At 33.7% G+C, this 23743-nt stretch overlaps 4 protein-coding genes and 8 pseudogenes across 12 annotated transcripts, besides 2 other annotated features; 5 read left to right on the plus strand and 7 right to left on the minus strand.

The window, feature by feature from the left end:
• Positions 1-19050: part of a mobile genetic element that runs on past the window's edge.
• On the minus strand, positions 14-262 carry TVAGG3_1049390 (annotated as a pseudogene). Its single transcript has one exon. A coding segment is annotated over exon 1 (249 nt).
• TVAGG3_1049400 (uncharacterized protein) lies at positions 491-745 on the plus strand (the record flags this gene model as incomplete). Its single annotated transcript, XM_051255713.1, has 1 exon — positions 491-745. One exon carries the CDS (start codon positions 491-493, stop codon positions 743-745), a length of 255 nt encoding a protein of 84 aa, XP_051081287.1.
• On the minus strand, positions 3938-4724 carry TVAGG3_1049410 (annotated as a pseudogene). Its single transcript has one exon. A coding segment is annotated over exon 1 (787 nt).
• On the plus strand, positions 6105-6203 carry TVAGG3_1049420 (annotated as a pseudogene). The gene has a single exon. A coding segment is annotated over exon 1 (99 nt).
• Positions 6851-7417, minus strand: TVAGG3_1049430 (annotated as a pseudogene). The gene has a single exon. A coding segment is annotated over exon 1 (567 nt).
• Positions 8444-8827, minus strand: TVAGG3_1049440 (annotated as a pseudogene). Its single transcript has one exon. A coding segment is annotated over exon 1 (384 nt).
• Positions 9622-10707, minus strand: TVAGG3_1049450 (integrase core domain containing protein family; the record flags this gene model as incomplete). Its single annotated transcript, XM_051255714.1, has 1 exon — positions 9622-10707. One exon carries the CDS (start codon positions 10705-10707, stop codon positions 9622-9624), a length of 1086 nt encoding a protein of 361 aa, XP_051081288.1.
• Positions 12916-13810, minus strand: TVAGG3_1049460 (annotated as a pseudogene). Its single transcript has one exon. A coding segment is annotated over exon 1 (895 nt).
• On the plus strand, positions 13828-14592 carry TVAGG3_1049470 (uncharacterized protein; the record flags this gene model as incomplete). The annotated part of the gene is made up of 1 exon (XM_051255715.1): positions 13828-14592. One exon carries the CDS (start codon positions 13828-13830, stop codon positions 14590-14592), a length of 765 nt encoding a protein of 254 aa, XP_051081289.1.
• Positions 15859-16480, minus strand: TVAGG3_1049480 (annotated as a pseudogene). Its single transcript has one exon. A coding segment is annotated over exon 1 (622 nt).
• TVAGG3_1049490 lies at positions 16760-17635 on the plus strand (annotated as a pseudogene). Its single transcript has one exon. A coding segment is annotated over exon 1 (876 nt).
• On the plus strand, positions 17862-18389 carry TVAGG3_1049500 (protein of unknown function, DUF4107 family; the record flags this gene model as incomplete). Its single annotated transcript, XM_051255716.1, has 1 exon — positions 17862-18389. One exon carries the CDS (start codon positions 17862-17864, stop codon positions 18387-18389), a length of 528 nt encoding a protein of 175 aa, XP_051081290.1.
• Positions 19051-20659: 1609 nt separating the features above from the next.
• Positions 20660-23743: part of a mobile genetic element that runs on past the window's edge.

Raw genomic sequence — 23743 nt, forward strand, 5'->3', positions numbered from 1 at the left:
AAATATCTATTTACTTCATTATTCTCACTCTTCTTCTTGGTATTCGTGGTGGAAGTTGTTTCTTGACATTTTCAATGAACTGTACATTCTCTTTTGTCTCAACTTCTTTCACTGGCGGGTCAGGGTTCTTTGACTCGGTTTGTTTTTCAATGAAATTCACGAACTTTGCAATAAGCTCTTGGTTCGTTATTGAAAGTACATCTGGCTTCTTTTCTTCTGGTTCTATTGACTTTTCAGTTTGAACAGAAGGTTTTATATGGGCTTCGTGGACTTCACCCTTGCCATGCACCTTAATGTTGTCGCTCTCTGCATTCGCTAATGGTACCTTTCTTTTTCTTACGTATATTTTACCATCTTTACTCTGACTTACGTAATAGAAAGGATGTTGTATTCCTCTTGCGTCATTTAATATAATAGACTCTCGCTCTGATTTTGACAAGCTCATTTTACATCGGTTAAAGTTTTAATTTTGTTTTTTATCTGCAGTCAAATGACTCAGACAAGCCCTACGGACAAGACCCAAGGGGTCATAGATGTTGAAGCATTGAAGAATGAAATTCGCGAGCAAATTTTATCCGAACTGAAGGAACAAAAACAAGAACAAAAGCCAGAGAGACCAAAGAGAAAACTTAGTGAAAAACAACTAGCTGCATTAGCTGCTGGAAGACAGAAGAACCCACGTTTGCTGGCGAAAAAAGCTAGAGAAGAAGCAAAAGCTAAAGAAGCTGAAGCAAAGAAAGAGTAAATGGTTTATTTTTATCAGAATTAAATGTATAGACAAATACCTTTAACTGTTGCGTTCAGTAGTGAAAACCCTGACGTCAAAATAAAGGGGAACAGAGTAACGTTTAAGTTTCCAACAGACTGGATTGTGAACATAAATGAAGAGAAGTACATTGGCATAACATCTATGTATATAACACGTGCTTTCAGAAAGGTTGACTTTATACTTCAAGTCGAGATAGAAAATGACGAACAGTCTTTAAGCGCCCAAAACATTCACATATACAAATACTTTAAAGACGATACAACATTGCAACAATGTATGATTTCATTTAATGAGATGTTCGAGAAAAAGTTCAACATTGAAGTACAAACTTTACAGCCTTTACGTGAGTTTCTTGCACAACTGAAAGAAGAAGGTAGTCAGCCACAACTTATAGACTTTCATTATGAATTTAATGAAAATGAAGATGGAACTCATGACTGTCAATTCATTGTATTCTCACCATTCAATGAAGTCGCTAAAAAGAAAGAAAATCCATTACGTATAAGATTTCAAATCTCCGAACCAAGTGATGATTTAAGAATGTTTTCAATTATGATGCAATGCTTCCGAGGAAAAATGAATTTTCAAAGATTGTAACACCTGGCATTTGGGATAGAAAGCAAGCAATACTTTACTCTAATATAGCCAAAGGCGTTGAAAATGAGTTCATTGGTCATACAAGAACTTCACCACTTCCTAACCCTAAATACTATAAATTAACTGGCTTCAATCGTGAGTTTTGGATAGACATGTACTCCACTCATGACCATAAATGTCCAGTGTTCTTGCCTCCAGATGGGAAGGACTGTCTCTACATTGAAGCACAACTCTTAAACTCTACCATCGCAGTATTGTAAAATCTACGCTAGCTTTATTTTTATCACGAATGACCTCATTGCTGACAAAAATAAATGACCTCAGAACTTCAACTTACGAATAAAGCTTGTTTTAGTCGTTATTGAAAAGTTGAACTTTTCAGCAAAGCAAGGTTGACATGACTTACATAAGTCGAATGCAATCTCTTGACCATCATGAAGTGCTTTGTAAAGTTTCATTAAACTGAACTCAGAGTCTTTGTCATATGTTCCAACAGGTATGTGAATGTTCTTATCTTCATTGTAATAGCATTGTATAGCTTCAGGAAACATTTCATTAGCGGTTAAAGCAATAACATCTTGCTTCACGCCTTTCATTCTGCAGTGAAATGCAACTTCATTTAAATCGTTAGTGAGTAAGTCTATGTAGGTCTTCTTTCCACAGAAAATACTTTTATAAGCTAAACTTTGTTTTCCAGGTGTTATTTCTGCAAAGTCGCTATGAAATTGACCAAGGTTCTTTCCTATAAGTTCGCGACCATATCTCTTCTTAAACTCTGCTGCAAGCTTTGGGATGTCTTCATTATATAAGTGCATACTGTCGGTATCCTGGTAAAAGATTTGAAGTCCCATGTCCTCTGCAGTACAGAATACTTCATTCATAATACGTTTTGACATAGACAGAATATTAACACCAAGTGGACAGAAGTTAAAGTGTCTGCAAATGCTTTTCGTTAGCTTGAAAATAGTTTTATCTGAACCATCCAAACCTTCGAACTTCACTATATGGTTGTAATTTCTTATAGCATATCTTATAGCATCTTTGTCATCTACTATGGTTATTTTTGACTCAATAGGAGATAGAATAGTTTTGCCATAAATGCTGTTCAGAATGAGTTTTATAATTTCTTGTAAGGGGTTTTCTTCTTTCTTATACTTTAACCTTAACTCAAACAACTTCTTTACTTCATCTCTTATTCTCATATCTCTGTTTCCATCGTAATAGTATCCTTGCAACACTTCACATTTGACACCTTGATATTTTATGAGGTCTTGTAATGTTATATGGTCAACATACATGAGACAGCAAGTGTTTGAACTTCTTGGAACGTTAAGTTCTGGATTTAGTTCAGGGTCGCAAACTATTAAATGAAAGTGTCTGGGTATACCAATCTCTGTTATCTTAATGAGAACAAAGAAGCCAGACATAAACTTTTCACCAATGGGTTCCTTTTGGTCGTCATCGAATAAATGTCTCATGAGATACTCTGTGCTTAACATTTCTTCCTTCAATACTTTTGGAATACCTTCTAAAGTATAAAGTCTTGCTATAGCTGAAGGATATAATGAAACAGTGTCGAAGTCAGCAATGAGTTTCTTTTTGCTCTTTTGTTTCATGTTATCTGACAACATACATCTTCCACCTTGAATGCATCTCGAAATAAATTCTCTTGGTTTATTTGAGAGGTCATAAAGATTTCCATTCGGGAAGTATACTCTGTTCTCAAACAATTTGTTAGCAATAGAACAAATACTAACGTAGTCATAAACGTTTAAATCAAACTCTTTCAATAAGTCATTGCGGAACTTTACAAAACCTTCTCTTAAAATTCTTACATCTTGTTTGCAGTAAAACGTGCTATATTTTTCTAAGTCGAAGTGGTTTTCATCTATTCTGCAACCTTTGATGGAATCTATGTTCTTCATAAATGTATCTGCATCATGGATAAACTTACATGCTTCAGAAATGACACCAGTTCTGTTGTCATTTGCTAACAAAACACTGCTGTAGTAGTTATATGGAAATACTTCTTTCGGTCCTGTTTGTAAGTTAAACATAGCAGGAAATAGTTTAAGCTTCTTATTTATAACACTGTAAGAGTCTTTTATAATAATTGCCCTTCCTTTATATAAACCAGTTATTTGCATTGTTCGTGAACCTTTAATGATGGGAGTTCCTTTCACTTCTGTCATGTGTCTTAAGATGAAGTTTATGTCATAACTGAGGTTATGGAAATATATTAAACTCTTGTCAGGAAGTCTTTCCAAAAATTCTGTTGCACAGTTTTGACCCCAAATACTTTCACTAACTGAACCATCTTCACTGTCATAACAGATGTTAAAAGCTTTATGAAAGCCATCCGTACTACACTCAAAGTCAGCAAAGAAAACGTGCTCAGGTATGAACTTACATTTAGCTTTATTTACTTCTTTTGACTCTGCTTTCTTCTTCAGTTGTACACAATACTTTGGAGCATATGTCAAATCTTTAAATGGTGCAAGGTTCTGTTTATATAAGTCAGTCGTATATGTGAAAAGTTCTCCATAAGAAATAGGTTCAAAATATTTGCACTCCCACAATGTTTTCATAACATCCCATAGCGGTGTAGTTCTATCCATGCGAACTACATATTTATCTTCTCTCTTTGTATATATTTTCATCTGTTTTTCAATGTTCATTCCACCACACTCCTTCAAGATTTCTATATAGTTTCGAATGAAATATGTTGTCATTGGAAGTCTTTCATTTAGCATGTAGTGGTCTTCAACAAGAAGTAAGTCAATAGTTCGAACAGTTTCACATTCTTTTGGTATGTATCTCTTTATTTCATTATGTCTTGAGTCATTGAAGTAACCAATGGTAACATTAAATGCTATACCTGTTGCGTCAGAAATTTCTTGTACTTTACTTTGAGGAAAGTCTCTAACACGAATGACTTCTCTCATGTGGTCAATAGTTTCTTCATTTACTCCAGCCTGAATGCAAGCATAAACGAAACAATTGTCTTCTGTCATAAGTGTTGCAGTTCTTTTGTTCAGTTCATTGAAGATTTGGTAGCGTTCAAGATTTATAGGTAATGTGCAAAGATACTTCCAGAACTGACCGCTTCTCTTCTTATAAAACTTCTTTTCACCATTATCTTTCCAAAAGCTTTCTATAAGTGCTGGGTTTCCTGTTTGCTTAAGAGCTTCCAAAATGGCTTTCTGGTCATTTGTCAGTGTGCTTTCATCTCTATATGGTCTCTTTTTTGGTTTGCCTTTCTTTACATCTGACATCGTTAAGCCTTCATATTCTGTTAAATCATACATCTTTATTTCGTAAGATTCTTTATGTTTGTCAAGAAGAAGTCATAGTGCATTTCAACAATACCTGCAGCATTTGCTTCTATCTCTGATATAAAGTTCTCCTTCAAGAGCTGATGTAGTAATGTTCCAATATTATTGAGGTTTAACGTAGAACATTCATACTTTCCACCAAGTTTATAACATACCATCCATCTCTGTTGGGAGTTTATTTTAATTTTCTCTAAGAGTCTCATGAAAACCTTACCGAAATGTTTGTGTAAGTAGTCTCTGTTTGGTTCATCTAAAGCTTCGATGTTAAAGTCAATGAGTCTATTGCCTGACTTCACATTCCTCTTCCTATTTTCTTCATCTTTCTTTAACCATCTCTCACCTTCTTTTGGTTTGTCGTCAATGGAACGAATGACATTATTAGCTTTGCGAACTTGTTCTATAGCACTTTTAAACATCTCTCTTCTCTGTTGTTTCAGTGTGTCATCTCTCTTTCGTGTTTCACCAACGTTTGCATTTGTTATGTCAAACATTTCTCTTCTTACTTCATGTGGTACAGCTCTTCTTGTTTCACCAACGTTTGCATTTGTTATGTCAAACATCTCTTGACGAACGTCATGTGAAAGAGCTTTACGAGTATGACCAACGTTTGCATTTGTTATGTCAAACATTTCTCTTCTTACTTCATGAGGTATTGAACGTCTATGATATAAGTCAATAGCAACGTCATTTAAAGGAAATGCTCTTGCATGGACTTCGTCCTCGCCGCGTTGCGGCTTTATGAACTCATGAATTCTATCATAAGTTATTTCACCATTATAGTCATTGAGGATGTCAGCGAGTGCCTTTTTGTTTGTTGTGTAATGCTTTGCAACATCTATATTAGCTTCTGTAAGAAGTTGTTTTATTTCCGAGTGTTCTAACTTAGACAACTTCCGATACATCTTTAGTAGGAAATAAAAAAAATATTTTTTGAAAAAATAAACTTAGAAAAATTATTTCTTTCTATATTTGCCATTCCGAACTTCGAAAAGATGTTTTATACCAGCATAGAATTTTTCTCTAGAGCTTGGTCTTATATTGTTTTCATGACAATATTTTCTATATTCTTCATATAAAGCCTTTTTTTCATACATTTCATAAGGACAATCTAACCAGAATAGTGCATATCCAGTTTCGTTATCTAGGTCTCTATATGTTTCTTCTGTTTGTAGAATTTCGCTTTCTTCTATTTGTAGAATTTCGCTTTCTCTATTTAGTTCTATGACTATATATTGTGGCTTAAAAAGATGTGGGCAAGAAGGGTCTGGCGCTATGTAAAAAGTTAATTTTTCTGTCATCTTTTCTATCGGATAAAAAATATTTTTTGAAAAAATTAGATTAGATTTTTTTAAGTTATTTTTCAAAATAATTTAATATTTTTATTTTAATGAAACACATGCAAGATTGCAAGTTCTTTTCATACAATGCTCTCGCTACTGTCATCAAGAATGAGTTCAATAATGCTTCAAACGTCAATGTTATCTTTAACAAGAAGTTTGTGAAAGAATCTAAGTTTGGTCAGTATGTCAGACCATTAGCTATTGTCATTGACCGCAAACGTTATACTTCACAAGAGTTAGCAGTAGTTTTGAAACAAAAGGGTTTCTTCGTGAATGTCAAAGATACTCATTATACTATTATAAAGAACTCCAACATTGACTTCTTCAGTATTGCTATGAATCTTTCCGAACAGAAAGAATATAAGAAGGGTGAAACAAATGTGAAATATTATTCTTCATCTCTGAAAACAATAACGAACAAAGATGTTATACAAAAGTTCTTACCAAAGGTTGAAGAAGCTTCTATTGACATTGACGAAGGAAGTGAAATGGTTGAAGAAATTGACCCTGACGTCATTTAAGCAAAAATATATTTTTGGTTAGTCTTCATATCGATATTTTACAACAATTCCCCAATGTATAAACTTTTCATACGCTTTTTCATAAGCTTTATATACCTTCAGAAATTTTGCATAATCTTTAGAAGCATTTAGATATTGTTTAAATGCTTTGTATGTCTTCAGAAATTTTGCATAATCTTTTACATGTTGTTCGTTCTCTTCTTCTGTCATGAGTTCCGAATATTCTAAATTCATGTTCTTTCATATGAGATAAAATTTTATAAAAAAATAAAATTAGCTTAGATTTTTTTATTCTTCCTCTTTGAAGTTATCGAAATATTCTGTTATTTTTTCCTTCAGTAATGTTAAGTCTTCTTTGAATGTAAGTATTGTGCAACCTTTGATGTCATAGTGTGTTTGAGGAAGAGTATTTTTGACAATTTCCTTTATTTGCTCATTCGGTGTCATTGAAATCGGTAAGTTTTCACGATAGAACCAGTTTCTGTCAGATTTGTAAATCTTAGCAAGGTCATAAAAGCTTTTGTTGTTTCTTCTGACTAAATGCAACATAACCATATCTTTATCTTCTTCTTTCTCCAACTCTTCAGTATATATCATATACTTATAACTCTTTTCCTTTCCTTTTGGTACTGAACGTGGTATTCTTTTCTGTATGCTTTTGTCTTTGGATTCAATGACTTCATCTTTTGCTTGAAGTTTCTTTTCCATCTCTCCACGTTCTTGTCTATGAATTTCGTCAAGAAGTCTGTAAACATGCCATGCATAACGAGGAGAAGCCCACATTGCAACTGCATTTACTAAAAGTCTATGAACATAATAACCTCTTAAATTTATTGGCAAATTTTTACGATTTTCATGTGTTTTATGCAAGACCGAAAAAAGTCGGTCTAGAGAAATTTCACTCAAAAGTTCTTGTGTGCTTTGGTTTTTGAACCAGTCGTCTGCGTGTTTAGTGTCTGGAGCAAAACATGCTGTCAAAATACTTTGCATTTGGTACATATCGTCTTTGACCGAACGAATGAGACGGAGTTGTTTGTTAAACTGAACCCACTCGTATTCTTCATTTATGGCTTCATGAACGATAGCAGTTGTTGTGTTCTCTGTTGTTGACATATCTGTCCTTACATACAAAATAAAAAAATAAATAAAAATAAAACTAACTTTATTTTTCTGTGTTAAAGAAATGTTAAAAATTCAGGGTTACATATGTGAAAAGAAGTCACGAACAAATGAAGGTCATAAGATTCAGCACATAATTCTGAATTGAATGGTGTGTCATACATGTCAAGCCGTCAAGAATTGAAGGAGATACGAGGCTATAAAGATTTTGGATATTTTCTGACACACACCCTGAGGGAAAAGTGACAAAACGACGATAGAAAAAAGTGACAAAATTGAGAGAAAGTTGTTTCCCGACCAAAATGCAATCATGTTGAAAAAGTGACATTTGTAAAGTTAGACGATAGGATTTCCTGAAAAAGTGCAAGACTTGTTCTGAATCAGGACAAGATTTGTCTTGAAAAAATACAAGACTTGTTCTGAAAAAATACAAGACTTGTTCTGAAAAAATACAAGACTTGTCTTGAATCAGGACAAAACTTTACAAAATGTAAACTTTACATAACCGTTTCTATCGTACATGATATTTAGTTGACATTGTAAACTATCTTCATGTAAAGTATGGCGGTTTGAAACAGTCGGGAACCTTCACTTTTTTGACGAACTTTCCGCAGCAATTTTTAAAATTTGTGAAAACTCAACGGTTTGACACGTGCCATATGTCATTTTACTCAGAATTTTGTGCTGAATTCAGCAAAAATAATGTTTATGTTAGCATGTTAGATCTAACACGTTTTCTAACCTCTTTTCTAACATAACTATTTACAAGCGTTTTACATGGTATATGTTGCGATGGTTCATGACTTTAACAGTTTTGTAGCTTCTATTTCTTCTTTTAGTACATCGAATGTTTTAACAATGCCGAAGGTTTCTTTATATTTCTTCTTGACGTCAGATAGAAGGAAATCGTCAGCAGTTGGATAATTTTTGTTCAGAAATGCTAACATGTCCATTTTATCTTCTGCTGGCTTTTCTACTTCTTTCTTTAAATCTGCATAGTCGTTTCTCATTCTTTCTATCTCTTTGACGGAGTAGTATATATTTCCTCATCGCTGCCTTACATTTTGAACATTGCGGGTTCATTTTTGCGTTATACATTGAAATTTGACCTGCTAAAACAACTAAGGCGTCAATTGCTCTCTTCATCTCAAACATAGCGGGTCTTAGTTGTTCGTTCCATACTTTGCCTCTTCTATCTTTATCTCTTATTTCCCAAACACATTCAGCAACTAATGAAACAAAGTTATCGTAGGTCTTAAATTCTTCAGATTTATATATGTCAGAAACATTCTTATAAACCATGTCGCAATCTTTGTCCATAACTTTATGGTTGCAATGAAAACCAAGGAATTCATAATTTACTTTACGTATGAACTTCTTTATTTCTACTGAGTCAGTTGTTTTGACTTCAATTTCGTCGAATTCAGGAATAGTTAGTTTTTGTTGTTGGATTTCAGGCAATTTGGGTAAATGGTCAATAATGTCCTGCATTTCATAAAGATACTGTTCATTTGTTTCATCTTTCGCACTACAGTCTAAATTACTTGTTAAAAGTTCTTGCTTTATCTTCTGGATTTTTGTTTCGAAAGTATATGAAGAAGGAATGAAGCTTTTCATCTCTACTAACATAGATGTTGGATTCATGACTAACGAGTTTGGTGCTGTAGTTTGAATTGTTGTTGTGCCGATTGTTGAAATCATATCTTTACATACAAGATAAAAATTTTTCTTAGAAAAAAATTAGCGTTATTTTTCTTTCATAAGGAAATGTCAAAAATTCATGATTTTCGAGAGTTTTAGACCATGTTAGAAAAGTGGTTAGAAAACGTGTTAGATCTAACATTCTAACATAAACATTATTTTTTGGTGTAAATAAATGGTACCATTAATGATATCATGACTGTTCTCATTCATGTCTGATTTACATCTAATGAAAAAGTTTAGAAGAATTTTCTTATTCTTTCTGGCATATTTTTGTCTTTCCAGTACTCCCGCTCTAATGGTCCCAGATGTGTTGGCTTTGACTCTCTCAAGTTCTTAGATGGTATAACATCTTCAACACCTCCTTCATATCTTACTTTATAAGTGTCATCGTTTATGTTGTAGCCAAGTATTTCAATAACCACTCCTCGCTTTGCTTCGTCAATGGTTTCAGCAAGTTTGCCATTACTACTTTCAACTAACTTATGTCGAGGGTAAAATGCTATGGAGTCGTCAGCAGCTTTTATAAGATATCCATTACCTTGTGTAGAGTCTACGATATAATAGTTTCTACTTAACCTTAAACGTTTCTTTGTCAACGGTTTGTCGTCAAGAACTACACGAACTTTTGTACCAGGAATGAGGGTAAATTGTGTTGAATTTCTGATATTTTGTGTTTGGCTTCGTTTCTTTTGTATATACTTTTCTTCTTGTTGTTGTGTCATTGAATTTGGTGTATGTCCTGTTGTAGAATGTGTTGAGGAATTATATACTTCGAGAAAATGTTTCATTGTTTCTTCGGTAAAGTCTCGCTCTTGATTTAAATCTCTGAGCGTTCTTATGAAGCGGTTTATGATGCCGAGTATGTTATGGTTATGGTCTTCAGTAGTGTAGTGAGTTATGTTATGCTTAATGAGAAATTCTGTGATTTCATTGCTGAGGTATGCACTGTCTTGGTCTGATGTTAAAGTACTTGGGTTATGTTCTGCTACAAACTTTTGTAAAACTCTTAACACTTCACGAGTTCCTTTATTTTTCATTGGATATGCATATGCTTTACGAGTGTTAACATTTATGAAGATGAGGAATGGTTTATGTCCTCCTTTTCTGCTTTGAATGAGAGTGTCAAATTGGTATGCGTCAGGAGTGTTGGAGTAAATTGGTAAAAAGTAGTCGTAAGGGTTTATTTTTGTTTGATGTACAACATTTTTGTCAAAGAACCTTTTCACTTCAGCTCTGTTAGTAAATCCCCAACTCTTTGCAGCTTCATTGAATTTCTTAAATGACCTCCATGGATGTTGTTCGAATACTTCTTTCAAGCTCATTTATGTAAAGTTAAAGATTTTAACCAACTCGTATCCAAGCGTGCATTGTTATATAAGGAGGCATATAATCTTTTCCATTACCTGCTGGGTCTGTAATACCAGCTACAACATGTGTATGATTTCCTGCAGTTCCACAGAAAATACCTGTGCTAACATCTTTGGGGTCAGTTGTGATATCATATCTATGCATTCCCTGTCTATCCGAACCCGCTGCAAGATTTGTATAACCTCTTTTTGTTATTGAATGTGAATGGTTTCCTTCCACAGATGTTCTTCCACTGAACCTATGCATATGTGAAGGAAGGTTTTCAATACCTATTTTCTTTGAACCTCCCATCTTCATTGACTGAGTATTAGTGTAGAATGGAAAACTGTCAACTATTTCATACCATCTACCACCAAATAAAGTGTTTGGATTTATTGGATTCATAGACGTATAAACAGCTCCTATAGGATATATTAAATCATATATGCTCATAACTCTATAAACATATTCTAAAGAACTTATGTCATTAAATACCATTTGGAATGTATCTCCCGGATGAAATGTTGCATTTGTTCCACTTTTATAATGTAATGTTAGTTCAATAGAATTATCCAAGAAAAATTCAAAAGTATCTGGTTGAAGACCTCTAACAAATTCAAATGGAGTTGCTGGTTCACCATTTATAATTTCTGTTGTAAATGTCATTGTATCTGGTTTCGAAAATTTCTTTGTTAGTTCTTCATCCATAAGTTTTGTCTGCTTTCTTATCTAACATTGCGGTAGTTCATATGCTTCAAAGTTTCTGGCATGACTTTCAATGTTCCTGCAACTCTTATCTAAACTGTTAAGAGTATCTTTTACGCTTGTACTTGGATTTTCTAATGGTGCACTTGAACCAAGGTCAAAGTTCAATATTATGTCGTCTGCTCTAACAGTAGTGAAGGATTTATGTGTATGGTTCTTGTCAGCTTTACTGTCTAATGTAGCTTGAAGTTCATTTATATCGGAGATGTTGTGTTTATGAGATTTCAAAACTTTGTTCGTTGCTTCGAGTTCAACTTTGTCAGCTTTACTTTTAATAGCATCTTCAAACGTTATTTTTGCCTTAACTCTTAACATAAATCTTGGTTCAACTAATACACCGTTAACATTGAAAGTAGAGGCATAAATTTCACCGGTATAACCAAATGCTTCTGGTGCTTTAGCTACATCATACTGTACAGTACAGCTTATGTCATAACCTTTAGCACGAATGTATTTATATCTTCTTTCATTAACATTTTTTGTCTTCGCTTCATCACTTCGTGTTAAATATCCATGGTAGTCCGTTATAATCTGTTCGTCTGAAGTTATATAATGAACATGGTTCTTGTCCGCTTTACTATTTAATGTAGCTTGAAGTTCATTTATATCGGAGATGTTGTGTTTATGAGATTTCAAAACTTTGTTCATTGCGTCAAGTTCATTTTTGTCCGCTTTACTATTTAATGTAGCTTGAAGTTCATTTATATCGGAGATATTGTGTTTATGTTCTTTATCTGCTTTTTCGGCTAATTTCTCTTCTATCTCATTTATTTCAAGTTCATGCCTACCACCACCTCCCGAAGAAGTATTTTTCTTCAGCTCTTGAAGAACGTCCACTTCGCCATCTTTGGTGTCAATAATGAGACTTTGAGTTAAAACCTTTCCTGTCTTAATGGATGTTTGTAAAACTTCTTCTTCACCATGTTCGGGGTCATGGTCGTCATCATATCTTGTGAAATCAGAGATGTTGTCATACATTAAGCATATCTGTCTCAAAAGTTCTGCTATTTGAAACTGGAACGAAAGATATACAGAACTTTCATCATCTCCTAAAGTCAAGTCTGCTTTCTTAAGTATTTCTTGAATGTATGCAATGAGAACAGAGTACCTTGGAAAATATTCGAACAATATTTCATTAGCTGTTGGTTTTGGTGGTTCTTTTGGAGTTTCTGTTGTTTCAGTTCCTTCTGTAGGTTCTGTTGGAGTTTCTGCATCTCTTGACTTCAATGCTCTTGCTCTCAAAGACCTAAATGTTAGAGCACCGGGTTTTACAAAGGACTTTATAAATGCTTTAATAGTTCCTGGTAAGTTATTGTTAGCATTAAGTAAGTTCCTTATGCTTCCATCATGTACGTCCATAGCACTATGTAAAAAATCTATACTTTTCTTGTAGTCAGCAATAGACTGACTGTGATTTTTTAAAGATTTGTCAATACCTTTAAGCCAATCTTCATGCATGTCTGATACTGAGCCAAGAATATCATTTGCTTCCTTTAGTGTATTTTGTGCTTGTCGTAAAGTATCCAATCCCGTACGTGCATTGTTTGCTATACGTCTTACAGTATCTATTTGACTCCTTGTTTCTTGCATCCAACCAGATAAAGTTTTAATAGTATCCGAACCATTTGAAATGAAGTTCAAAGCATTTTTAACGTCATTTAAAACTTCTTCACCAAGTACCGCCCATATCTTTCCGATTTGGTATTGAAGAACTCCATATGAAGCAGCTGTTAAACCAGTATTTATAAGGTCCCATATCCATGATTTAGCAGTTTTTCCATCCTTTCCATCCTTTCCATCCAAACCGTTTTCGCCTTGAGGTCCTTGTATTCCTTGTATTCCTTGTATTCCTTGTATTCCTTGTGGTCCTTGAGGTCCGGTGTCACCCTTCTCTCCTTTCAGTTCATCTTTATGTTCGTTATAATATTCTAATGTCATAAGGTGTACATCATTACTGCTACCAGCAACGCCGAGAATTTGTTTCTCATTCATGACTAAATTCTTTAGGCATTTAATGTTGTCGTCAAATCGAAAGCTCTTTAACAATTCAATGAGAACATTTAATACTTTCACTAATGAGGCATCTACTGTAGAATTTATATATTGCACCGTTCCATCATTTATGATGGGAACCTTGCTTGTTGTAATGAATGGGTCATAAGTGTTAAAAGTATCGAAATCAATGACTTTTTTAGTTTTTCCATCGTCAATGACTAAATCATTGCCTTCAATGGTTAAAGTTGAGTTTTCGTTTACTAGTTCATGTGCTCTTCTTGCTTCATTTGTTTCATACGCATATGCAGCAATAGTCATATTTTAATGAGAATAAAATGTTGTTCTATTTGCAAAGTACAGACCCAAACGAATACGGGACAGTAAAGCTACAAACAAACTTAGGTCTTCAGAATGAAGCGCTTGCTTTCAGAGTTGTTGACTTCAATACTATCGCAACTTTTGTCATAACAGATGAAACAGATTTCATGGAGTTTGAAATAGATGACAAAAGAAGTGTTGTAACATTTCCTAACAGAGCCGAGTACAGAATAGATAAAATTGCTGGAGTCATAGATACTCTCATAAATGAAGAAACTATTGACAACATAGATGTCGAACTCTCTTCTGAGGGAACATTGAAGTTCAGTAGCAAGAAAGAGTTCAAGATACCAAGAATGAGTCATAGAGTACAACTTCTTCTGGGAGCATACCATATGACATTTCCTTTGAAAAGTGTTGACAAAACGATTGAGATGAAATCTGTTCCATACGTATGTTATGGTAATTGTTTGTACGTTGAGTCAAAAATAGCTAATGTCACAGGTATTTCAGGAGTTAATAGTAAAGGTTCAGTAGAATATAAATCCTTCTGTTATGCAGTCAATTCAATGTTCATTCCAAACGTTCCTGTCATAGCAACTCATTTAGGTAAATGGGTTCGCATTAGTCCTCATAATTTGAAAGACATGCAATTCAGACTTGTTGACTTTCAAGGAGAGCCTGTAGAACTGAAGGCACCAGTGCGAATGACTGTTGAAGTTGACTTTTTAGAAAATATTAAATGCAACAGCTTACAAGAGAACTCAGAGCTAAAAATATAAAGTATGAATGTTATGTATTAGGTCATGAACTTTGGTTGTTGCTGTTTGATGAAACAAATGAGTTAGTTATGCCAGTCAAGAGAACAGAAAAAGGCGTCAAAGGCGCCGAGCGCAAAGCGCTATATTGTGTTAGTGAAAACTGCACCAAGTCAATAAGATTAGGTTTGCATTATGAAGATGAGTTCGATACTGTTGAAGAAGTTTTGGAAGATATTACAAATTGCTTTAATTTACTAAAACATATTTCAAGCAAAGCTTATATTGTTGAAAGTTTTGTATACTCGTTCGAATATTTATACTTAAACTCAACTCCTGTAGTTCCTGGTGTTTCAATGATGCGGATGTTACCTATTTTCATGAATAGTGGAGTTTGACCACAGCATTCGATTTCAGGGTCGAGATAGTCAATGACACATTGTTTCCCTGTTATTCGTGAGATAACATTTTCAAGGTCCTCCTTTGTTAGAATTATTTGGTTCTTGCTTATAAGATTTGTCAAAAGCTTCTTATCGTCTTTGAGTAAAATTGTTTGGTATAACTGAAGAAGGTAATGGTCTACGTTATCTGAAGGATTTGTTTGAACATTTGTGTAAGGGTTGTCGTTGGCTTCTCTTGAAAGAATTTGGTCCAGTGGTGGATACTCTAACTTAACATCTGATGTAGGCGTTAGCGTTTGAAGCTGTGTTTTAAATTCACGGATTTCAGCTCTGGTTCTGGCTCTTTCAAACACTCTCGAACTATAGTTCTTTATGACAATATTGTTTGTCGTTCGTGAGTCAACATTTGATGTTGGTTCAATTGGAACATTAACGGCACCAGCTAAGATGGATTTGCTTCTCATTTCATATAGAATAAAAACCTTTTATATGTATGAAATGAACAATATACTCGACAAGGGTTTGAATGTAAAGCTAACGAATGAAAATATTGTTGAATTCACTGAGACAGGTGCTGTGTATAAAGATGTAGAACTACTGAACAAAAGAGCAAAGGGAAGAAGCAGGAACATATGAACAAAGGGTGGAAGCCTATAAAAATTTATGTCAATGATGGCTCAGGAGGTTCAAACATAAAGTATGCAGAAAGTTATAGAGTTTATGCTCTCAAAGGTGAAAAGCCTTCATTTAAGAACAGCTATTCTAACGCATATCCTCAAAAGCTAACGGATGGGGAAGTGGATGATATGAATGACAGCAAAAATATTAACAGAAATGGCGACAGAGATGCATGGAATTTGTTTACCATCAGTCAATTGAAGGTTAAACTTTAAAACAATGTTGGTCGTTCCCATGGAATATTTTTGACTTTAATGGTATTAGTCATGATATGAATCTCAAGGTATGAACGAGGAGAGATGAGAGACTTATATGCTTCCCAAATTTCTTCAAAAGGTAATGTTATACCTGACTGTTTCCAAATGAGTTCAATATCATAACGTGAGAAACCTTGAAAGATAACGAAGTCAGTTATGAGACGTTTTATGTTTAAAGCAAAAAACGCCATGTTTGCATAAGTATTGCTACAGTTAAATGGTAATGTCTGACTTTAGTTATGATGTTAGCTAATGGTGAGTCAGGCTTTGACACTAAACCTTTTCCGGCGAAGTCGTCACAAACGAGCAGAGTGTTTGAAGGATACTTTTTGAAGGGGTATTTTGAAAGTTTTGATAGAATGTAGTTTGTCAGTCGTTTCATATCGTAAACTCCTGAGTATTGACGTAAGTGGTGTTTGTCAATAATTCTTTCCATCTCCTCAGAAGTCTTTTGCATTCCTGACTGTATGAACTCTACGATGGCATAATATTTCTCTTACGTCGAATGTAACGTTGAAGAAATTCAATGAGTTCACTGTCTGGAACTTTAACGACAGAGGCTTGAACTTTTGACATAAATGTTTTCGCTGTTGAGTCCATAGAGTCTGAAGTTGCTGATATAATGATTTGGTCATAGTAAGAGTCGTTTCCTAAACGCTCTGTTATGAGTATATGACGAATGAGGTTAAATGTCTTACCTGAACCCATCTTTCCACAATAGAAATAACACCATTTGAACAGAACTCATAATCCTTACTGAAAGGAAGAATAAGAGAAGAGTTAAGTTTGTCTGTAGTTTCATTCATGTCTTCATCTACGTCATGTATTAAATGCTTCATTTTATCTCCATTAAAAATGCAAGTCAGAAATATTCAGAACATAGCACCGAGTCTAACTGACAAGAGTATAAAGATATACTATGAACATGTTATGATGAAACCAACCAAAATTCAAGAAAGTCAGTATACTTATGAATATCCAAGACACTGGGTAGAGTATGTAGGAGGTGAGAAAGCTATTGAAATAAGACAAGTTAGAAGTATTCCAGCAGGAAGACAATATTATTGAAGAACTTTAATGTTTTGATATAATGATGAAACAAAGAAGCAAGATAGTTTTCCTGTTGCTGTGTATGTGAACTTAGATACAGGAGATGACATGAAAGTTTTTAATACAAAGCTTCAAACGGTAGTGAGAGAACAACTGACTGCGGAAGGACATCCATTACCTTCAGAAGTTACCATAGCATATAATTTTGAAACAAACTCAATAGATTTTAAAGTCGTCTCTGCAAAGAAGTCAGGTTTTACATTTAATGAAGCAGATGTATATTCGAATGAAAACTTCAAAGCTATTGCATGGTTAGATAATGACGATTGCTTTAAGAAAATATTTAAATACAGTGACTCAACGATGTCAATAGATGACCTTCGTGGAATGTTACCATCGACGTTTACAGTAGAAGGTTCAGCAGGATTGCTTACAAGATTGTCAATTGGTGGTATTTGGTCTCGTGAGAACATTGTTATAAAATCCAGTATAAGTGAATTTGCTGAAGAATCTATATTATGTCTTTCAAACTACATGTATTCGCCGCCGAAGCATTATAGTATAACAAACTTTGTCAGTAAGTTTAACATAAGACTTGTCGAACCTTCTTCAATGAAAGATGTTGTGCTACCTAAAGATGGAAAGGATGGACTCATTATTGAGATGATTTTAATAGCATATTAAATGAGCTTGTTCTTGAAGGTCATTCATGATGAAATAACTGTTGTAGAAGATGTTAGCAATTGTTCAGACATTTTGAAGCGTATAGATGATATAAGAAAGAAGTTAGATAGACCGCAAAGCGGTGAGGGCGAAGCCGTGAGAATGTTATGTTTCATTGACTTTCTCCAGTAACGAGAACTTTTATGAGATAATATTGAAGAGAGATGATTTTAATATGGTGTAAATGGTAGCTTGGGCAGCTTTAGGCGCAATGGGAACAAAAGCATTAGCATTTGGAGCAAAAGCACTTGGAGCTTATGACGCAGTAAATAAAATGAGTGGAGGAAGGGTTTCGAAGACATTAGATGCAAATAAAGGAAAGATTGGAGGCTGGGTTGCAAAGAAGTTAAGATTAAATAAAATAGGGCTCATAAATAAAGCATCCAATTTGGTTGCGACTGAGTCAGAAAATGCTTTAGGAAAGGACGATGAGTTTGCAAAACACGCAAAAGACTTTAATGACCAGATGAAAGGTGAAACAATGCATTTAAATAGAGTCGATGGAACTAAAGAAAATGTTTCTTCTCCACCAGTAGTTCTTCCGTATGGTCCCTATGGAATGTATGGAAACCCTTACGAAAGACCATTTGACCCATTGACTGGTGGAAGTAACTGGTATCATTACGGACGAAGAAGAAAGACAGTCAAGTTGGAGACAGACGTGAAGAAAGCAACTAAAAAGAAACCAAGGAAGAGAGTTATAAAGCAATGAATTCAACAGGGTGAAAAAAAGGTGAAAAAAGAGGTGAGATCTCACCACTTCACCTAAATTATTTTTGTGCTATGTTTTCATACGTGTGAGGGTGGTGATATCATTAATTTTTTTTTTATTTTTAGTTTACTGAAATTTTTTATTTGGATGTAAATGACAGAACAAAAGCAACTCATTCGAATTCACACATATAACAAACATACATTTAAACATTTATTCTTCCTTCCTGAGCATAACATGTTCTTTCAAATACATCCGAGACCAGTTGACTTTTCATTGACTGTTTATAAAGATAGAAATATATCATTAAACCATACGAATTGACGAAGGTAAGTTAATGTAAATTGTACGTTAAGAAGTTAGAGAAAGTTTATGGCTTTCAAGTATGACTACAAAGGGTTAAACACTGATTGATGAAGATAATGAGGAAAATTTATGAGAAACATTAGTGAAGTCGTTAGTGAGAACCGATAGTGAGTTCGTTTATTTTTACATTAGTGAGTTCGTTAGTGAAGCGTGAAGTGGGGTGGTGGTTTTGTAAATAATTTAAGGTTAAAGTTAGTGTGTTCGTTGTGTTGTAAAATATACGTTAACGGTTTTAAAGTGGTCAAATTCACAAGTATTGGGTAAAAGTGCGAACGCAGTGCCGCCGTACCCAAGACTTGTAAATATAACTCAGATTAAACTTCATGAAGGAACATTGGCTGGAACTTTAAGAAGAGAGTTTAGAAGAGTTGGAGAAAGGAAGAGAAGTTATAAAGTAATGAATTCACAAGTTAGAAAACGTGTTAGAAAACGTGTTAGATCTAACATTCTAACATAAACATTATTTTTGTGCTATGTTTTCATACGTGTGCGGGTGTGATATCATTTATTTTTAAGTTTATTTTTTATTTTATTTTTTAAGTTATTTTATGTAAATGACAGAACAAAAACGCAACCTCATACAAATCAAACAATAACAAACAATACATTTAAACATTTAATTCTTCCTTCCTGAGCATAACAATGTTCTTTCAAATACATCCGAGACAGTTGACTTTCATGACTGTTATAAAGATAGAAAATAAGTTATATCATTAACACATACGATGAACGAAAGGTAAGTTTGTAAATTGTACGTTAAGAAGTTAGAGAAAGTTTATGGCTTCAAGTATGACTACAATAGGGTTTAACACTGATATGAAGATATTGAGAGAAAATTTATGAAGAACATTAGTGAAGTCGTTAGTGAGGAACGATAGTGAGATTCGTTTATTTTTAACATTAGTGAGTTCGTTAGTGAAGTGAAGTGGGTATGGTGGTTTTGTAAATATTTAAGGTTAAGCTTATGTTGTCGTTTGTGTTGTAAAATATACCGTTACGGTTTGTAAAAGTGGTCAAATTCACAAGTTATTGGTAAAGTGGAAAACGCAGTGCCCCGTAACCCAAGACTTTGTATACTAACTACTTCATCGTAAATGTTTTGTCATGAACTTCTTCGTAAATGTTTTGTCATGAAACCTTCTTCCGTAAATGTTTTGTCATGACTTCTTCGTATATGCTTTTCCGAACTTTAACGTAAAATGTTTTGTCATGACTTTCTTCGTATATGTTATTGTCAAAACTTCATCGTAATATGTTTTGTCATGATTTCATCGTAAATTTTTGTCAAGATTTCAATCGAACTTCATCGTAATGTTTTGTCAAAACTTCAATCGTATATGTTTTTGTCATGATTTATTCGTAAAATGTTTGTCAAGAATTTCATCGTATAATATTTTGTCAATAATTTCATCGTAAATTGTTTGTCATGATTTCATCGTATATGCTTTGTCAAAACTCATCGTAAAATATGTTTTGTCAGATTCATCGTAAATGTTTTGTCATGATTTCATCGTAAATGTTTGTCATGACTTCTTATATAGTGCTTTTGTCGAACTTAAACGTAAATGTTTTTGTCATGATTCATCGTAAATGTTTGTCAAAAACTTCATCGAAATGTTTTTGTCAATGACTTCTTCGTAAATGTTTGTTCATGAAAACTTTCCTTCGTTAATATGTTTTGTCATGAACTCTTCGTAATGCTTTTGTCATGACTTCAATCGTATATGTTTTGTTATGACATTCATCGAAAACTAAACGTATATGTTTTTGTCATGTTTCTTCGTAAATGCTTTTCATCGAACTTAAAACGGTATATGTTTTGTCATGAACTCAATCGTAAACCTAACGTAAATCGTTTTCAAGTGTCACTACGTACCCCGTCACTAATGTCACCCCATGTGTTAACCATGTTACCATGTGCTACCTAGGTAATTAACCTTTTTAAAAATTGATGACAACATGACATTTTGACAAAAAACACAGCAGGATAAGGAGGAAGGCACTTTATAAATTATTTTTGAAGAACTGAAGGTGTAACGAATGTTACCATGTGCACCAGGTTATTTAACTTCTTTTAAAATGATGACAACATGGACATTTTTGAAAACAACAAGCAGGATTAAGGAGGAAGGCACTTATGAATTATTTTTGAAGAACGAAGGTGTAACCAATGTTACCATGTGCACCAGGTTATTTAACTTCTTTTAAAAATGATGACACATGACATTTTGACAACACAGCAGGAATTAAAGGAGGAAGGCCACTTATGAATTATTTTTGAAAAGACACTGAAAGGTGTAACCATGTACCAATGTTGCTACCAGTTATTTAACTTCTTTAAAAAAATGATGACAACATGACAATTTGGAGCAACACAGCAGGATTAAGGAGGAAGGCACTTATGATATTATTTTTTGAAGAACTGAAGGGTGTAACCATGGTTACCATGTGCTACAGGCTTATTTAACTTCTTTTAAAAATGATGACAATGAACATTTTGACAACACGGCCAGGAATTAATGCACAAATAAATTCAAATCATACTTTATAAAGCTTCCATTTAACAGGTATTTCATCGGTCAGTAAATGAAAATCCTCATTTTATCGTTTTGTTCCACCTGTTTAATATAATCCTTCATTCTTCTTTCAAAACATAACACCATGTTTTGTTTACCGGTCTATTCTTCTATGTTTCCTTCACATTTATCCCTTAATACTCCATTTGGAAATTCTTGGTCTTTCATGTCTGATGGTTTGAGAAATAGAGCATTTTTACACGTCATAACCTGCACAACATTCATCATAATGGTTGTATTTATCCATACATCTAAAGGATTTTGTTGATAATTCAATTAAATCTTGTTGGCTTCAAGTCCCATCGGTATGATTCTACATTACATGATGAAAGGTCCATATTGCATAAAATATGTTAGTAAAATTTATCATAAAATTCCTTTGTGATGAATCCCATTAAATTCTTGAAGTAATCAAAATTGACCCTTGAAATTTACCATTAACTCTTAAAACTACGTACTTCTGTCTCCAACTCAATTTTGACGGGTAAACGTTATTAGTTACCAAAGAAAGTTTGCAACGTTCTGAGCAGTTCTTCTGGTTGATTCTTCATTAATTCTAATCTCATTATCCGTTATCATTGATTTCAAACGTTGAAAGTTTGCGAGTCTATCTTCACCTACATCTTGAGTTTCATTAGTACAAGAAAACATTTTATTCTCAACTACTGAATTGAAATTACCCGTTAGCTTGGGCCCCCCCCTCTCACTTATTTCAGTAATGTTTTTTTGCATGCCATAACCAGCGAGAAGGTCAAATAATGTCCTGTAAAATCTGTTTTTACCTGTTCCCTGAAGTCCCTTTCAAAATAATTGCTGTTTCATCTTGATTCCTGGAGTTGAATCATTGATGCAATCCAGCCGAGAAGGTATTTATACACTTATCGTTAATTATCACATATGGCTTCTTTAATGAAAATTCATTAAACATCTTCAATTTTTGAGTAATCTGGCTTTTCGAGAACGTGTATTTAATAACTCTGAAAACGTTGAGAAACATCCCTGGAGAATCAGATTTAAAGCAAACCACCCTTAACGGTTAATGAGGATAATTGATTTAGTAGTAACATCCCATGCTGTTATGGTTTTACCTCTTCTTTAAATAATTTAAATCATTTAAAGTGATCTTTCATGTTGATTGAAGAACGAATGATATTGGATTCATTTTGTCGTGGATATTATAGTCCTTTTGAAATGAATATTTATTTTCCAATCTAAAACGGATTACACGTGATAAATCCTCAATTTACTTCAGAACTGTTTTTATACTGAATGATTTTCAGCCTTGCGTTAATATCTGTTAATCAAAAACGAGTCATCAGTTGATACAAAATGTTATTTTGGGCTTACGTAAAAAGGTAAAAACGTATTCATCATAATATTCCTTTTGATAAAGTTTTAGAATCTCACCACCAAAAACAAATGGAAGAAGTCATTAAAAGTGCATATCTTACACGTGCTTTTCAAATTACTTTTTGCATTTCCAGTAAATGCAGAAGTTATACCACGTTATCGTATGCTCAAATTAAATGATTAGGTAACGAATTAATAGCTTGAAACAGTGGAAATAATGTTATTTTCTTTTTCTAAAAATTCATGTTTCCAGCCCGTCAATTATGTACTTCAAAATCATCAGAACTCTATCAAACTAATGCTCTGGGGGCAAGTCTATCGTCAAAATGTTTTACATTCTTTGTTTTTCATTCATGATAGTCTTTAATTTCTTCGTTCTTCTGTCAACTCTTACCTTAAATATTCAAAACATTAATATATCATTCACTGTTCTGGTTATGGTCGAGTCCATAACTTCCACGAATGAATGAGTATGTATTGATTGTTCTGTTGCATCTTGCGAACTCTTGAATCCAGCCCATAACTACTAAAGAAACGCTTTGAATCATCCCATCAGAAAGTCATTATGTCATATCAATAAATCATTGCAGGAATAGCATTTAATCATTCTGTTCGAACTGCATAGAAGAAATTATGTTGGCATAAATGTTGAAGACCGGTCCTGAAACGGTTTACGATAACATTTTATGAAAGTTTTGATAAAATATCTTTTCTAACTGTTTCTTTTAAGTTCATCATTGTACGATTTATTGAAATATCAACACTAAATAGTTAAATTCGAAATTTTATTTACTAATAAAGCCGTACCAGTTTTTCCTTCCTCTTCCTCCATCGTTTTGGAGGTAGTTATGTAAATCAAATCTGTTTTCCACCAAATTCTTTTCGTTGAGGGTTTTTAGTTCTGCCACAACTAATTTCCCTTACAAAATGAAATCAATAACTTTTTCATCAAGAAACGATATAGTTGCTTTGTTGTTTGTTGCTGTCATTTATATAGGAATAAAAAAATAAAAAATAATTTTTAAAACTAACTTTATTTTGGACTGCATCAAATTTCCTTTG

This window comes from Trichomonas vaginalis, chromosome I, assembly GCF_026262505.1.
Source record: "Trichomonas vaginalis G3 chromosome I, whole genome shotgun sequence".
NCBI classification, from domain to species: domain Eukaryota; phylum Parabasalia; order Trichomonadida; family Trichomonadidae; genus Trichomonas; species Trichomonas vaginalis.